We start from the raw sequence: 17,316 nt of genomic DNA, 5'->3' as shown, positions 1-17,316 counted from the left end.
CGTCCAGCCATTCTGGCTCTAGGTCGCTGGGAGTGAACCGACAGAGCATAGAGTGAGTGAAACTGTGTGAGAGCAGAGCCAAAAGGGGTAGATTGTCTGTCCATGGACTCCTTCAGACAAGGAGTATCAGGTTATTTGAGCATGAACAAGAAGCACAACTCTGGCTTGCGGATTAAAAGTATATCCTAATTATACTGAACAAAAATATGAATGCAACATGTAAAGTGTTGGTCCCATGTTTTGTGAGCTGAAATAAAAGATCTCAGAAATGCTCCATATGCACAAAAAGCTTATTTCGCTCAAATGTTGTCCACAAATTTGTTTACATACCTGTTAGTGAGCATTTCTCCTTTTCCAAGATAATCCATTCACCTGACAGGTGTGGTATATCAAGAAACTGATTAAACAGTATGATCATTACACAGGTGCACCTTGTGCTGGGACAAAAAAGGACACTAAAATATGCAGTTTTGTCACACAACACAATGCCCAGATGTGTCAAGCTTTGAGGGAGTGTGCAATTGGCATGGTGACTGCAGGAATGTCCACCAGAGCTGAGAATGTAATGTTAATTTTTATAACATAAGCCACCTCCAATGTTGTTTTAGAGAATTGGGCAGTACATCCAACTGGCCTTACAACCACAGGTCATGTGTAACCACGCCAGCCCAGGACTTCCACATCCAGCTCATTCTGATTGGCTGGGCTTGGCTCCAAAGTTTTTTTTATTTTATTTTTACACAGTTATTTTATCAGGTGTGTTGACTGAGAACACATTCTCATATACAGCAACAACCTGGGGAATAGTTACAGGGGAGAGGAGGGAGATGAATGAGCCAATTGTAAGCTGGGGATGATTAGGTGGCCATGATGGTATGAGGGACAGCTTGGGAATTTATCCAGGACACCGGGGTTAACACCTCTACTCTTACGATAAGTGCCATGGGGTCTTTAGTGACCTCAGAGAGTCAGGACACATGTTTAACGTCCCATACGAAAGACGGCACCCTACACAGGGCAGTGTCCTGGGGCATTGGGATATTTTTTTAGACCAGAGGAAAGAGTGCCTCCTACTGGCCCTCCAACACCACTTCCAGCAGCATCTGGTCTCCCATCCAGGGACTGACCAGGACCAACCCTGCTCAGCTTCAGAAGCAAGCCAGCAGTGGGATGCAGGGTGGTATGCTGCTGGCAGTGGGTGAGCCTATGCCCTCCCAGGCCCACCCATGGCTGCGTCCCTGCCCAGTCATGTGAAATCCATAAATTAGGGCCTAATTCATTTATGTCCTTATATGAACTGTAACTCAGTAAAATTGTTGAAATTGTTGCATGTTGCGTTTATATTTTTGTTCAGTGTAGTAATTTGAAATAAGGTTGACTCACACAACTTTTGCTTGGAGGGATGATTGCAGAACAGAACTACAGATGATAAAGAATAACTCTGCTTAATCTATAGATTAATCCTTTCTGACTGCCTCTTGACGGCGAAGCGAGCGAGTTTCTTCACCCAGCCAGAGTGAGGGTTCAGGCAGATCTTCTCTCCACTCACCAGACCAGCACTGGAAAACAAGACACAGTCACTGTGGTTGTACAGACAGCTCAAGACACAGTCACTGTGGTTGTACAGACAGCTCAAGACACAGTCACTGTGGTTGTACAGACAGCTCAAGACACAGTCACTGTGGTTGTACAGACAGCTCAAGACACAGTCACTGTGGTTGTACAGACAGCTCAAGACACAGTCACTGTGGTTGTACAGACAGCTCAAGACACAGTCACTGTGGTTGTAAAGACAGCTCAAGACACAGTCACTGTGGTTGTACAGACAGCTCAAGACACAGTCACTGTGGTTGTACAGACAGCTCAAGACACAGTCACTGTGGTTGTACAGACAGCTCAAGACAGTCACTGTGGTTTTATAGACACTTCAAGATATTTTGGATGTTCATACTGTTTTCACTCTAAAAATAGACAGGAGATTGGGGTCATTGAGTTTGATACATGTACTCGTAACTTCATGGGAAATGGTCTAGAGGAATTGCTAACAAATGAAGCCCCTACTCCCTATGGACTTTGGTAGACCTGAGGGTTTTGGACCGGTTGAAAGCAATATGGCAACATTTCACCTGGCCAATCAGAGGTCAAGATGGATATACCACCATAGTGTTTACACCCATCCAGTCCTCTCAGATCTCCACAATTGCCTAGAGGGCAGGGGCTAGCAGCCAGTCTCAAATCAACACCTAACCCTCACCCGTGGCCCTAACCCTTTGATTCAGCAGATCTGTCAGGTCTAAGCAAAATGGTGGAAGCTCCGCCACTGCACTACTTATACCTACCCAGACCCAACAGATCTGGAAACATCAAGGGGTTAGGGCCAAGAGGGAGGGGTAGGGAGCTACAAGAGTTGCCTCGTTAATCCGCTGTATCTCTCACAGAACTAGATTCACTTTCTAGAATCTCACTCCCTTTCTCAGCTCTGACAGACATCTCTCCAGCGTTGCATGTCATTATTTCCTTATAGAATCATAGCCGCGCGAAGAGTTCTAGAGGAGCTGCAGCACCCCGGGTACATTTAAAAAAATGTGGGGGGAAAAAATGAGTTAGACTACTGCTGTGTGTTCAGAAATATATTAAATAATTCAGAATAGTGTAACAAACCTGTAAGGCCACCGAAACTCTCACATTGTTTGTTGACTAGCGTAAACAGTGTAGGACACCAATTTCCCATGGAATAGTCAAGTTGATAGTTTATATGGACGAACAGACAGTGCACCCCAGCAATGACCAGCCGCACGCAACGCCTTCCCCAAAAACTCTTCCTCAGCATGCCTCCCGCATCCTCACATACAGCAACTCATTTGCATAACATTGTGTGATCGGCTGAGAGACTTTTGAATGTAGCTGTAGAGTGTATCCCAAAAACAAGGCATAGCTTACAGTTGGGAATGCGCTGCAAATATGTCAATGAACAAACATCAGGCAGACAAAAAACAGCCCTTTCACAATATTTCAAATACAATCGCGGGAAAACACAGGTTGAAAAGCAATTGGCTCTTGTTGAAAAGAGAACATTCTAGAATCGGTCTGCTGTAGGCTACCAAAATATTTGATCAAGTTCCAAATATTGTTTTCCAAAGTAAAATGAGGGGAAAAGAGGCTTTTGGCACGAGCGCCTCAGCCATCACCAGCGAGTGGGCTGTGCATCGTTGGGTGAGTCAGTGAAACTGGAAAGCTTTTTTAGGACTATAATTTACTCCTCCCCCCCCGAGTTCCCAATTGTCTTGAATGCACTGGTCAGAAGTAGGAGATTTCCGAATTCTGAGGTCCCAGTTGTTTTGAACGCAGCATTAAAGATTACGCCAAAGTCTTCAGTCATGTAAAAGGATGTAGAATTGCATGAAATGCATTTATAAAAAAGCTAATATTTTCCTGGACCCTAGGCTACCTTTTTCCCATGTGTGCAATTTCTGTAATGCCTCTACTCTACTGCTCTATGCAAATGTGATGATATGCATGCAATGTTTGATTATAAAGGTAATTTTATTTTTCCTCATCCGGTACCTGCGTGCTCCCCAGGTTACCCCCCTCTCGTGCTCCCTTTTTGTTCTGGCACCTCCCGATTTACAAATGAAGCACTGCTATCCAGGCTTTATAAGATCTGACATGTGTCCGCAATGTAGTCGGGCAGGAACTCGACCATAGTGTCACTCACATGACCTCTGTGGTCTTGCAGCGTGGCCCTCTGGGAAGGATCTCGACGCTCTGTCTGGACTCCAGCTGATTGCACAGGCATTGTCTGTTGTAATCCCTCCCGATTGGGTGCATACCAAGAACAATTAATCAATATATTAGTTCCTACAATCCAAAGAGGTTTTGTTAAAAGATGTTTTCATTATTTTGTTTGTGTATTGGATAGAGACAGAGTCCAGTATTGCAACACAAAAGTGTTTGCTCGCTACAGTTCCTCATTCACATAAACACACACACACATTGTTGGAGGCGTCTAAGGAGCTGGCCCAATAAAAGTCAACATTAATGTCCAGTGTTTACGGATGATATTCAGTTGTAAACTGTCAAATGTTACGTACTTTTTCACATGTACTTTTTCACAGCTGCAGACTAACAGTGAAATGGTTACTTACAGGTATTTTCCAACAACGCAGAGTTAAAGATAAAACAAAATAGAAATAGCGAAACGAGGAATAAACGCATAGGGAATAATGAGTTGATGTGCAGGGGTACGAGGTAATGGTTCTACCCCCAAGCCATAAGACTGCTGAACAAGACTGCTAAATAGCAAATCAAATGGCTAGCCCGGACTACCTGTATTGACCCATTTTTGCACTAACTCCCTCTCACTGACTATACACACACTGGACTCTACCCACCCACTCATACTGACACCCCAACACAAACAACATCCATTTGATTAGCTATTTAGCAGTCTTGTTCAGCAGTCTTATGGCTTGGGGGTAGAACCAGCGGAGGCTGGTGACTTGAAATATTGAGGAGCATGGGAGACCCACCGTTATAGGCGAGTAACGCACGGAGACAACAAAGTGTGTTTCAAAAATCGTCAAAGACGAATTATTTTAACCTAAAGCATTTAATAAAGACATATAGAGTACCATATTATGGGGAATGGGAATGAGAGGGCTACTTACACCGTGTTGGAAAGGGATCACAGCAGTGATTGAATGAGGGTATGTGGCATGAGTTGAGGTGTTCAGAGGCTTGACCAGTGCAGGACAGGATTTGACTGGGAAGACAAAAAAACAATAACACAACACACTACGCAGTTAGACAAAAGAGCTAAGAATGAATTAGTCCAAGCAAGGAGTTAAATCATTGATGTGTAACAATGTGATTGTGTATGTGATTGACTCAACATACAGGAATGAGAGAAAATGTACAGGGGTACTCACAGTGCTTGGAGGGGAAGCATTCAATGTACCAGTGGAAGAGCGGGCACATGAGACATGGCTTCAGTTCATGTCAGGAGAAAGTTGACAAAGGTAGCAGAGTGGAGTAGTCATCATCTCTTAATCAGGGAACAGGAGGGGACTTAGCTGTAAATACAAATAGCAGATACATTCCATTACAGCTGCGCCATCGTAGGTTTGGACCACGAGTTTGTCTAACTTAAACTCAAGACATCTCAAAATTCATAAAGTCAAACAAAGACCGCGCATCTCGCCCACTTGTCACATCAAAGTATCTCAAGAAACATCCCTGAATAAAGCCCTGATCATCCACATACCTGACGATAACTGACAACTGCAATCAGACTGGTGGCACCATAGGTCCTAGAGCAGTGGGGCAATTTTTACCTCCTGGGGCCTGGAGTTTTTCCTTATGTTAACCTAACTAGGAAAACTCTGGACCCTATAAAGGTATGACAGTGATTAGCCTCTAGAGGACCCCTTCCCGCTCTGATCCCGCTAACGGGATTTATTGACAAGATACCATGGCGGGAAATTCAAAACTGCAAGAATCTAATAATTTCAATTTCTCAAACAATCAACTATTTTTCACCATTTGAAAGATAAACATCTCCTAAATCCAACCACATTGTCCGATTTCAAAGAGGCTTAACGGCGAAAGCATAAAGTTAGGTTATGTTAGGAGAGTACATTGAAAATAGCTGTGTGTAATGTTTTGTCAATTCAAAGACAGGCGTCACCAAAAGCAGAAAACCAGCTAAAATTATGCACTAACCTTTGACAATCTTCATCAGATGACACTCCTAGGACATTATGTTATACAATACATGCATTTTTTGTTCCATCAAGTTCATATTTATATCCAAAAACAGCATTTTACAGTGGCGGTGAAATTCAGATTTGTTTTTCCTCAAATGCTTCCGGTGAATTAGCGTTACAATTTACAAAATTACTATTCGAAAACATTGGTAAATTATAATATTGTCATTCAAATAATTATAGATTAACATCTCGTAAATGCTACCGCATTGCCAGATTTCAAAATAACTTTACTGGGAAATCACACTTTGCAATAAACGGGGTGCTATGCTAAGAACAATAGGCTAGGATATACAGGTTAGCACCATCTTGTAACCATCTAATATCAATAATACTATTGTAAATAATCCCTTACCTTTGATTATCTTCATCAGAAGGCACTTCCAGGAATCCCAGGTCCACAACAAATGTGGTTTCTTTTGACAAAGTTCATAATTTATGTCCAAATAACTCCAAGTTGTTCCATGTTGTTAGTGCGTTCAGTAGGCTCCTCAAAATGTAGGGCGGGGGGGAAAAGTCACGACGAAAAGTAAAAAAAAAAAATCTATTTACGTTCGTTCAAACATGTCAAACGTTGTTTAGCATCAATCTTTTGGGCCATTTTTAACGTGAAACATCAGTAATATTTCAACCCGACCTCTCCTGTGTCTTGAAAAACGTTTTGAAAAATGTCTCGCCTCACATGAACGCGCAGGTGCGCGCAATAATGAAGTGACGACATCCCAGGGACGTCAACTTCTCTTCCTTCTCATTCGTTCTCTGTTCACCATAGACGCTTCAAACAACTTTATAAAGATCGTTGACATCAAGTGGAAGCCGTAGGAAGTGCGAAATGAATCCTTTGTCACTGTGTGATCTATTAGCAATGACTCAAAAATAGTACAGCCACAAAATTCTCATTTCCTGCTTGTATTTTTCTCTGGTTTTTGCCTGCCATATGAGTTTTGTTATACTTACAGACACCATTCAAACAGTTTTAGAAAATTCAGAATGTTTTCTATCCAAATCTGTTAATAATATGCATATCCTAGCTTCTGAGTTGGTGTAGGAGGCAGTTAAAAATGGGCACATATTTTTTTCAAAATTCTCAATACTCGCGCTGGTACAGTAGCTAGCTAGTCATTTAAATTGGCCATTTATTTACATTTGCCTTGCTTTTACTGGACACAAAAATAAAGTTCTAAAACTAAGAAAACAATTTATAATATACCTCCTCAGTCTCTGGTAATTTGAAAAAAACTCATTTGAATTGAATAATATCCCAAAAATGTGTCACGATCACTTTTCACTCTTAAAGCAATGTCACCAAGTTTCTCAACACATAGAACCCCCATAACGCTCAGTGGCACAATCCCAATACAACAGGTTCGTTCTCTGATGCTAATTCTATGATTGGATGGACAACATGTCAGTTCTTCCTGCTAAAGCTTTGATTGGTTGGAGGACGTACTCCGGAGTGGTCATAATTACCATGTACACTACTGTTCAAAAGTTTGGGGTCACTTAGAAATGTCCTTGTTTTTGAAAGAAAAGCTATTTTTTTGTCCATTAAAATAACATCAAGTTGATCAAAAATACAGTGTAGACATTTAATGTTGTAAATGACTATTGTAGCTGGAAAAAGCAGATTTTTTTTAATGGAATATCTACATAGGCGTACAGAGGCCCATTATCAGCAACCATCACTCCTGTGTTCCAATGGCACGTTGTGTTAGCTAATCCAAGTTTATCATTTTAAAAGGCTAATTGATCATTAGAAAACCCTTTTGCAATTATGTTAGTACAGCTGAAAACTGTTGTTCTGATTAAAGAAGCGATAAAACTGGCCGCCTTTAGACTGGTTGAGTATCTGGAGCATTAATCTTTTATTTTTATTGGCTAGTCTGAGATATAGCTTTTTCTTTGCAAGTCTGCTTAGAAGGCATATTTGTCTTCAAATAAATCCAGAGTGAGTGCAAGAGACAGTGAGAGTGAGAGACAGCGAGAGAAAGTGGTTTTGGGTTGACATGAAACAGCCTGCATTGAATTCCAAGCTCAAGCAGACAGATGGGCAGCTCTTCTTCTATTTGCTAAACCACTTGATAAAACAAAAAGACCACAACACACTCATCCCACAACAGAATCATCCTTAGAGACCATTAGAGACCTACAGTAAAGCTGTCGTCCACGGGGTTGCATGTAAACGTGTATTACCATGAACACCGCAAGCATAACCATCATTCTGCTCACCTTTCTGTCCATCTTCTCATCAACTGAAGGTAAATAATCATTCATTACTTAATATTGTATACTTAAGGATGTATTTTATTACCTTACTGCATTTATAAGCTGGGTACTTTAATTTGAAGTTTTAGAAACTAATCAACATTCCAGTTGTGTGGGCGACTCTTTACATGACAGTGTTCTTATTACTGGGTTATTATCCATGTTTATACAAATTAATGACTAATGTAACTACTACACATTGTTATACTGTGTTTACAGCAGCAACCCTTACCCTAACTCTAGCTCTAACCCGTAACCATAGATGTATACACATGCAAGAAAAACACTGGAATTGAACCAAGAGATTTAAGACAAAGCCATTGTGCTTTCCACCCTACCTCTCTATAGGGATAAAGCAACCACTGGTTCTACGCTGCCTTTGCCCCAAAGTGCAGGCTGGTCTTATTCCGCTCAGGGATTTGAAGAGTGTGTGGCACCTCTCTCCTCGCCCACACTGTTCAAAGACTGAAGTCATGTGAGTGTATCCCTCCCTCAACTGATAAAGCAACATAACTGAGCATTTATAATCAGTAACCGGTATGATTATTAATCAATTTTGACAATGATCTTCTCCTCGGAATATGTAAAAATGTTGTCCCTCAAATGATAAATCGACACCTTGATAGTTTATCATTAGGTTAATTGTTTTGACAGTGATCTTCAGACTAAGTGTTAAAAACATGAAAAGTAACTTATGATTTAAATCAAGTTTAAGAATTTGCTCAAAGGGTACTGGTGCACATTTTGAAGTGAATTAAAGGGATAGTTTGTAATTCCTGACCTTGAAAGTAGTCTATGGATCATCTATGAACTACAGTGAGGGAAAAAAGTATTTGATCCCCTGCTGATTTTGTACGTTTTCCCAGTGACAAAGAAATTATCCGTCTATAATTTTAATGGTAGGTTTATTTGAACAGTGAGAGACAGAACAACAACAAAAAAATCCAGAAAAACACATGTCAAAAATGTTATAAAATGATTTGCATTTTAATGAGGGAAATAAGTATTTGACCCCTCTGCAAAACATGACTTAATACTTGGTGGCAAAACCCTTGTTGGCAATCAGAGGTCAGACGTTTCTTGTAGTTGGCCACCAGGTTTGCACACATCTCAGCAGGGATTTTGTTCCACTCCTCTTTGCAGATCTTCTCCAAGTCATTAAGGTTGAGGCTGACGTTTGGCAACTCGAACCTTCAGCTCCCTCCACAGATTTTCTATGGGATTAAGGTCTGGAGACTGGCTAGGCCACTCCAGGACCTTAATGTGCTTCTTCTTGAGCCACTCCTTTGTTGCCTTGGCTGTGTGTTTTGGGTCATTGTCATGCTGGAATGCCCATCCACGACCCATTTTCAATGCCCTGGCTGAGGGAAGGAGGTTCTCACCCAAGATTTGACAGTACATGGCCCCGTCCATCATCCCTTTGATGCAGTGAAGTTGTCCTGTCCCTTTAGCAGAAAAACACCCCCAAAAGCATAATGTTTCCACCTCCATGTCCCTGACGATGGGGATGGTGTTCTTGGGGTCATAGGCAGCATTCCTCCTCCTCCAAACACGGCGAGTTGAGTTGATGTCAAAGAGCTCCATTTTGGTCTCATCTGACCACAACACTTTCACCCAGTTGTCCTCTGAATCATTCAGATGTTCATTGGCAAACTTCAGATGGGCATGTATATGTGCTTTCTTGAGCAGGGGGACCTTGCGGACACTGCAGGATTTCAGTCCTTCACAGTGTAGTGTGTTACCAATTGTTTTCTTGGTGACTATGGTCCCAGCTGCCTTGAGATCATTGACAAGATCCTCCCGTGTAGTTCTGGGCTGATTCCTCACCGTTCTCACGATCATTGCAACTCCATGGGGTAAGTTCTTGCATGGAGCCCCAGGCCGAGGGAGATTGACAGTTCTTTTGTGTTTCTTCCATTTGCGAATAATCGCACCAACTGTTGTCACCTTCTCACCAAGCTGCTTGGCGATGGTCTTGTAGCCCATTCCAGCTTTGTGTAGATCTACAATCTTGTCCCTGACATCCTTGGAGAGCTCTTTGGTCTTGGCCATGGTGGAGAGTTTGGAATCTGATTGATTGATTGCTTCTGTGGACAGGTGTCTTTTATACAGGTAACAAACTGAGATTAGGAGCACTCCCTTTAAGAGTGTGCTCATAATCTCAGCTCGTTACCTATATAAAAAGACACCTGGGAGCCAGAAATCTTTCTGATTGAGTGGGGGTCAAATACTTATTTCCCTCATTAAAATGCAAATCATTTTATAACATTTTTGAAATGCATTTTCTGGATTTTTTTGTTGTTATTCTGTCTCTCACTGTTCAAATAAACCTACTATTAAAATTAAAGACTGATCATTTCTTTGTCAGTGGGCAAACGTACAAAATCAGCAGGGGATCAAATACTTTTTTCCCCTCACTGTATGCCTTTAATTATTTTCAGTGTCACACTCAAAAGTGGAGGTCAACTCTGCCTGGACCCAAAGAAACGTTTGGTGAAGATTCTGGTGGAGAGATCAACCAAAAGGTAATAACAATCCATAACTGAATAATACAGTCCATGGCAGTGCATTGCTGCCATTGCCTTGTGTTAGCAAAATCATAGCCTGGTCCCAGATTTCTTTGTGCTGTTATGCAAGACAGCACAACAGTTCTGGGACCAGGCTAGACAGATCATGGTTCATGATCAACATTTAGGAGAGATAGTCTACGGTCTACAGATGCTCTTAAAACCTCTTAAGGATTGGACCCTTTTTTTTCAATTTTCGCCTATAATGACATACCCAAATCTAACTGCCTGTAGCGCAGGACCTGAAGCAAGGATATGCATTTTTTTGATACCATTTGAAAGGAAACACTTTGAAGTTTGTAGAAATGTGAAATTAATGTAGGAGAAAGTAACACATTAGATCTGGTTAAAGATAATACAAAGAAAAACATGTTTCTTTTGTACCATCATCTTTGAAATGCAAGAGAAAGGCCATCAGGTATTATTCCAGCCCAGGTGCAATTTAGATTTTGGCCACTAGATGGCAGCAGTATATGTGCAAAGTTTTAGACTGATCAAGTTCATAATTGTGCACTCCCCTCAAACAATAGCATGGTATTCTTTCACTGTAATAGCTACTGTAAATTGGACAGTGCAGTTAGATTAACAATAATTTAAGTTTTCTCCCCATATCAGATATGTCTGTCGTGGGAATCTTTTTTGTTACTTACAACCTCATGCTAATCACATTAGTCTATGTTAGCTAATGGGGGGGGGGGAGATACCGATCCCGTAGAGGTAAAACAAAAGCAATGTCCTCAGCTAGTTTGACTTGTTTGTCTTCTATTTTGCAGAATGCAGGAAAGCAAACGTTCTAAAGAGGTTGGAAGCGTCACTCCTGCCCCGTTACACTTGTCAACCAAATGATGGACATGATTCAATAACTTGTCAACTAGACTGCCTGCCCAGTGCCCAATTCTGATGCATCCACTAGAATACTATGAATCCTATTGGGATTTTGCACTGGGAAATAATTATCTTGAGCGGAAGGGTACATTTCTCTATCCATGCATGACTTCATTGCTGTCTCATATCACACCCTAACATATCATGTTAAGTCTATTCATTGTTTTAGTATGTTTATTACATATAATATGTTTTACTACTTATATGTTCATTATATCTGCACCTGTGAAACACAGGTAGGGTCAGAAGGAGGAGTCCTTAAGAAGAGAGCTGCATATAGGTAACTGAAAATAGTCCTTTATAACAGGACTTAAAGACAGTGTCTGTCTATTGATGCTTTAATTTTATAACTTGTCCAAGCAAGCAAATAAAAACAACATGCATATCTGTTGACTGTCTCTGTATAATGTTCCACTTTCAGTCAAGCCTTTGGTTTCCAGGAAAAAAGCTCTATAGCAAAGACAATGGCACAGATATTGGCAAACTAATGTCGTCCCATATTTCCCACAATTCCCTATATAGCGCACTACTTTTGACCAGAGACCTATGGGCCCTTGTCAAACATAGCGCTCTATATAGAGAACAGGGTTGGATTGGGGATGCAGGCAGTGTGTTTGACGCCTTGACCTGTGATGACAATGTCTCACACAGTGCCTGCAGAAGCTGCCGCATGTGACTTACTGTTTAAGGTTATTACTAAAGACAATGAGGACAAGTCATTGCATCTTCTTTTGTATCCTGGCCAAAACCCCAATTTACCAAAACACAGAGGTCTTGGTATGGTGCCAATACTTTTTAAAGAAAAAGACTCATTGTGAGAACATAGAAATAGAATGAGCCCAGATTATTTGCTTTAGTTTTGTGGGAAGCACATGCAGAGAACAACATTTGGAGCTAGTTTCTCAGACACAGATACATCAAGCCTAGTCCTGGACTAAAAGTATTTTTAAATTGAGATTCTCCATTCATTTGAGCATGATTTTTTAGCCCCGAACTATGTTTAGACTGAATCTGTGTCTGGGAAACCAGCCCTGTGTGACAAATGACTTAACAGTTTTAAGAAGTATAGGTTCAACTTTTGTTCATATATTTATTTTCTGAGTTTAATGCCTTAGTAGAATACATATCTGCACGTCAGTTTATGTCATCAGACACACAGTATTTACCTTGTGTATGACTCCCAAAGTTGTTAGGTGTCCTGTGTTTTTCTGCACCTTTTATAGGCTTACACTGCTAAGTGTCTCCAACCCTAGATGGCCCCTGCTCTTTTCCTGACCTCTCTGCCTTGCAGGCACACGAGACAGACCAGCTCATGACTAGAGGTCGACCGATTATGACCGATTATGATTTTTCAACGCCGATACCGATTAACAAGGAGGACCAAAAAAAGGCCAATGCATCGGCCAATTTTTTTTATTTTTTTTTATAATAATGACAATTACAACAATACTGAATGAACACTTATTTTAACTTAATATAATACATCAATAAAATCAATTTAGCCTCAAATAAATAATGAAACATGTTCAATTTGGTTTAAATAAATGCAAAACAAAGTGTTGGAGAAGAAAGTAAAAGTGCAATATGTGCCATGTAAGAAAGCTAACGTTTAAGTGCCTTGCTCAGAACATGGGAACATATGAAAGCTGGTGGTTCCTTTTAACATGAGTCTTCAATATTCCTAGATAAGAAGTTTTAGGTTGTAGTTATTATAGGAATTATAGGACTATTTCTCTCTATACGATTTTGTATTTCATATACCTTTGACTATTGGATGTTCTTATAGGCACTTTAGTATTGCCAGTGTAACAGTATAGCTTCCGTCCCTCTCCTCGCTCCTACCTGGGCTCGAACCAGGAACACATCGACAACAGCCACCCTCGAAGCAGCGTTACCCATGCAGAGCAAGGGGAACAACTACTCCAAGTCTCAGAGCGAGTGACGTTTGAAACGCTATTAGCGCGCACCCCGCTAACTAGCTAGCCATTTCACATCGGTTACACCAGCCTAATCTTGGGAGTTGATAGGCTTGAAGGGGTGGGTATAATTTGTGGAACGTTCCAACAGGAATCTGTTCCAAAAAACGTCAAGTAAAAGGTTGCCAACCAACAACGCATACAAAGTAGCAACGCATACAAACCTAGCTAACTAGCTGCTGAATAGGCATCAACTCACCACGTAACTTATTCTTAATGTTTGTCCATAGGCAACCAGAGTGAGGACAGACATTTTTCGGAATAAACGTGATGAGTGAAAAATGCAATGAATTAGACCACTCCCTACCCGGTATCTTATTCTGCTGCTATACAACTTTGTATGCGTAGTTTTTTTGGCAATCTTGTTATTTACGAAGTTTTTGGAATAGATTCCTGTTGGAACGTTCCACAAATTATACCCACCCGGCTTGAAGTCATAAACAGCGCAATGCTTGAAGCACAGCGAAGAGCTGCTGGCAAAACGCACAAAAGTGCTGTTTGAATGAATGCTTACGAGCCTGCTATTGCCTACCACCGCTCAGTCAGACTGCTCTATCAAATCATAGACTTAATTATAATATAATAAACACACAGAAATACGAGCCTTAGGTCATTAATATGGTCGAACCTGGAAACTACTTGTGTATTGGTTTTAAAGAAAAGCATTGATGTTTATGGTTGGGTACATTGGTGCAACGACAGTGTTTTTTTTTCGCAAATGCGCTTGTTAAATCAACACCCGTTTGTCGAAGTAGGCTGTGATTCAATGAGAAATTAACAGGCACCGCATCGATTATATGCAACGCAGGACACGTTAGATAAACTAGTAATATCATCAACCATGTGTAGTTAACAAGTGATTATGTTAAGATTGATCGTTTTTTATAAGATAAGTTTAATGCTAGCTAGCAACTTACCTTGGCTTCTTGCTGCCCTCGCGTAACAGGTAGTCAGCCTGCCATGCAGGCTCCTCGTGGAGTGCAATGTGAGGCAGGTGGTTAGAGCGTTGGACTAGTAACCGGAAGGTTGCAAAAACGAATCCTCGAATCCCCCCTGAACAAGGCAGTTAACCCCCGTTCCTAGGCCGTCATTGAAAATAAGAATGTGTCCTTAATCTGACTTGCCTAGTTAAATAAAGGTGTAAAATAAAATGTAAAAAAAATTACAAATTAAAATTAAAACACTTTTTTTTTTTTATCAAAAAAATAAATACAACATTTGGCAAATCGGTGGTCGAAAATACCGATTGTTATGAAAACTTGAAAATCGGCCCTAATTAAAATCGGCCATTCTGATTAATTGGTCGACCTCTACTCATGACTACATTTTGGTAAACATGGTGTGAACACACACACACACACACACACACACTTGCGGCAGGGACTTTCCTGAAGAAACCTCCATCTGTTATTGTTGAGGGAGCTACAGTACATGCCTTTAGAAACCATCACATCATCACCCGCCTGCCCATCACCACTAGACAGGTTAACATTTTATTTCATTGTATTTCTTTAACTTTTATTTAACCCCAGGAAGTCCCATCAAGGTTACAAGGCCTCTTTACCACCTCTTTATCATGAAGCTGTGTTTCCTGCTGGCTCTAGTGGGCACCTACTATATATTCTTTGCCAACGGTAAGACCCAAATATAGAAACATTCTATATAGAAATGTTATTTAGAACAAGCATGCCTCTCTGACATGTGGAATAAGGAATCACCTTTGCTCTATTTGTGACATTTCTATCTGCAAAGACCCACAACGTTTGCCTAACTGTGTTGGCCTACATTTGTTTCTATCTCCATCTACATTATTGTATAGTTTTGTTTATGTACTGTAATGTATAGAGCGAGATGGCATTAATGGCTTCTATGCTCCTCATAGTCAAACAAGTTCATGTGTAGAGGATCACATCACACCCTGTGGTCATCCTATGTATATACACAATAATACAGTCTGTCTAAAGTCTGGAACTAACAGGACCCGGAATAGCTTCTACCAGTGGATGCTCCTCAGAGGAGGAAGGGGAGGACCATCCTCCTCAGTGAAATTTCATAAAAGTAAAAATAGTGAAACATTTAAAAAGTTATCCTTTTAAGATAAAACAATATTAAATATATTGATATGTCACCAAATAATTGATTAAATAAAAAATATGATAAGTTGCAATGAAGGTCTACAGTAACTTGAACAGCACTGTCTGGGGTAGCACCTTGGTGGACAGCAAGCTTCCGTCCTACTCTGGCTACATTGACTTCAATACAATACCTAGGAGGCTCGTAGGTCTCACCCCTTCCATAGACATCATGGTAATTATGACCACTTCCGGAGGATGTCCTCCAACCAATCAAAGCTTTTGCAGGAAGAACTGACATGTTGTCCATCCAATCATAGAATTAGGATCAGAGAATTAACCTATTGATTTGTATTGGGATTGTGCCAGAGAGCGTAATGGGGGTTCTGTTGAGAAGCTTGGTGCCATTATTGGATAGAGATTAAGAGTGAAAAGTGATAGTTCAGCATTTTTGGGATATTATTCAATTCAAATTAGTTTTTTCAAATTACAGGAGACTGAGGAGGTATATTATAAATAGTTTTCTTAGTTTTAGAACTTTATTTTTGTGTCCAGTAAAGGCAATTTATTTAAATTTGCCTTGCTAACTTAAATGGCTAGCTGGCTACTGTACCAGCGCAAGTGTGCAGTTTTCTGCGCCAGAATGGTAGAATAGCCAACGCTGCTGAAAATGTTGGGTTCGTGGACTTTTTGTCGAAAAACCCCTTTCATTCTCTGGGGTACACGGAAAAGGTGTGAATTAAAAGCGAGGATCGACCTCTGCCTGAGATCAGTTTCATGAAGAAGAACGAAAAGGTGAGGGCGTTCAATACCACCTGATCAAATATATAGATTGTTAAAACCTCTTCGGGATCACGGACCGCTAGCGGTCCACCTGCGACAACATCCTGTGAAATTGCAGAGCGACAAATTCAAAATAAGAAAATCGAAATATTAAACATTCATGAAAATACAAGTGTCTTACATCATTTAAAAACTTTACTTCTTGTTAATCCAACCACATTGTCAGATTTCAAAAACGCTTTACGGCGAAAGCATACCATGCGATTATCTGAGGACAGCGCCCCACATCAAAATACTTTTTCAACCAGCACCGGCTTCACAAAAATCACAAATAGTGATAAAATAAATCACTTACCTTTGAAGATCTTCCTTTGTTTGCAATCCCAAGGGTCCCAGCTACACAATGAATGTTCGTTTTGTTCGATAAACTCCTTTATATCCAAAAAAGTCAGTCTAGTTGGCGCCATTGATTTCAGTAATCCACACGTTTAACATGCATACAAAGGAATCCAAAAAGCTACCGGTGAACTTCATCCAAACAAGTCAAACACTGTTTTTAATTAGTCCTCAGGTCCCCTAATATGTAAATAAATGATAATATTTCAGATGGAAAGAACGGTGTTCAATAGAAAAGTAAACTAACGAAGAGCGCGCCCTCGTTCATGCACGCCAAAAGTCAACCTGTCCTGATGAGAACACCTTGGATAAACTACAACTACTTGTTCGTTTTTCAAGAAACAAGCCTGAAACCCTTTCTAAAGACTGTTGACATCTAGTGGAAGCCATAGGAACTGCAACCTGGGTCCAATGTATTTGTATATCCCATAGGCTAGCATTGAAAAGGCCTGTGACCTCAAAAAAAAAGAAGGATTTTCCTCGGGTTTCCGCCTGCCATATCAGTTCTGTTATACTCAGACATTATTTTAACAGTTTTAGAAACGTCAGAGTGTTTTCTATCCAATTGTATGCATATCCTAGCTTCTGGGCCTGAGTAACAGGAAAT

At 40.6% G+C, this 17,316-nt stretch overlaps 2 protein-coding genes across 2 annotated transcripts; one reads left to right on the top strand and one right to left on the bottom strand.

Moving 5' to 3' along the window:
• Positions 1–1,323: 1,323 nt before the first annotated feature.
• On the bottom strand, positions 1,324–3,843 carry cxcl19 (chemokine (C-X-C motif) ligand 19; the record flags this gene model as incomplete). Its single annotated transcript, XM_014207081.2, has 2 exons — positions 1,324–1,559; positions 3,716–3,843. Coding segments are annotated over 2 exons (237 nt in total), but the record flags the coding sequence as incomplete, so codon positions are not given.
• Positions 3,844–7,716: 3,873 nt separating this feature from the next.
• Positions 7,717–11,873, top strand: LOC106608877 (permeability factor 2). Its single transcript, XM_014207067.2, has 4 exons — positions 7,717–8,023; positions 8,379–8,505; positions 10,472–10,555; positions 11,371–11,873. Exons 1-4 carry the CDS (start codon positions 7,960–7,962, stop codon positions 11,441–11,443), a joined length of 348 nt encoding a protein of 115 aa, XP_014062542.1. The 5' UTR covers positions 7,717–7,959; the 3' UTR covers positions 11,444–11,873.
• Positions 11,874–17,316: the final 5,443 nt, after the last annotated feature.

Source organism: Salmo salar, chromosome ssa07 (assembly GCF_905237065.1).
Source record: "Salmo salar chromosome ssa07, Ssal_v3.1, whole genome shotgun sequence".
In the NCBI taxonomy this organism is placed as follows: Eukaryota; Metazoa; Chordata; class Actinopteri; order Salmoniformes; family Salmonidae; genus Salmo; species Salmo salar.
Note: the sequence above shows the minus strand (reverse complement) of the source record. Positions and strands in the feature narration are given on the sequence as shown.

Coding starts and splice junctions, on each gene's coding strand:
- LOC106608877 (XM_014207067.2), top strand. CDS start 7,960: ATGAACACCGCAAGCATAACCATCATTCTGCTCACCTTTCTGTCCATC. Junction 8,024..8,378: donor CATCTTCTCATCAACTGAAG/GTAAATAATCAT, acceptor ACCTCTCTATAG/GGATAAAGCAACCACTGGTT. Junction 10,556..11,370: donor GTGGAGAGATCAACCAAAAG/GTAATAACAATC, acceptor TCTATTTTGCAG/AATGCAGGAAAGCAAACGTT.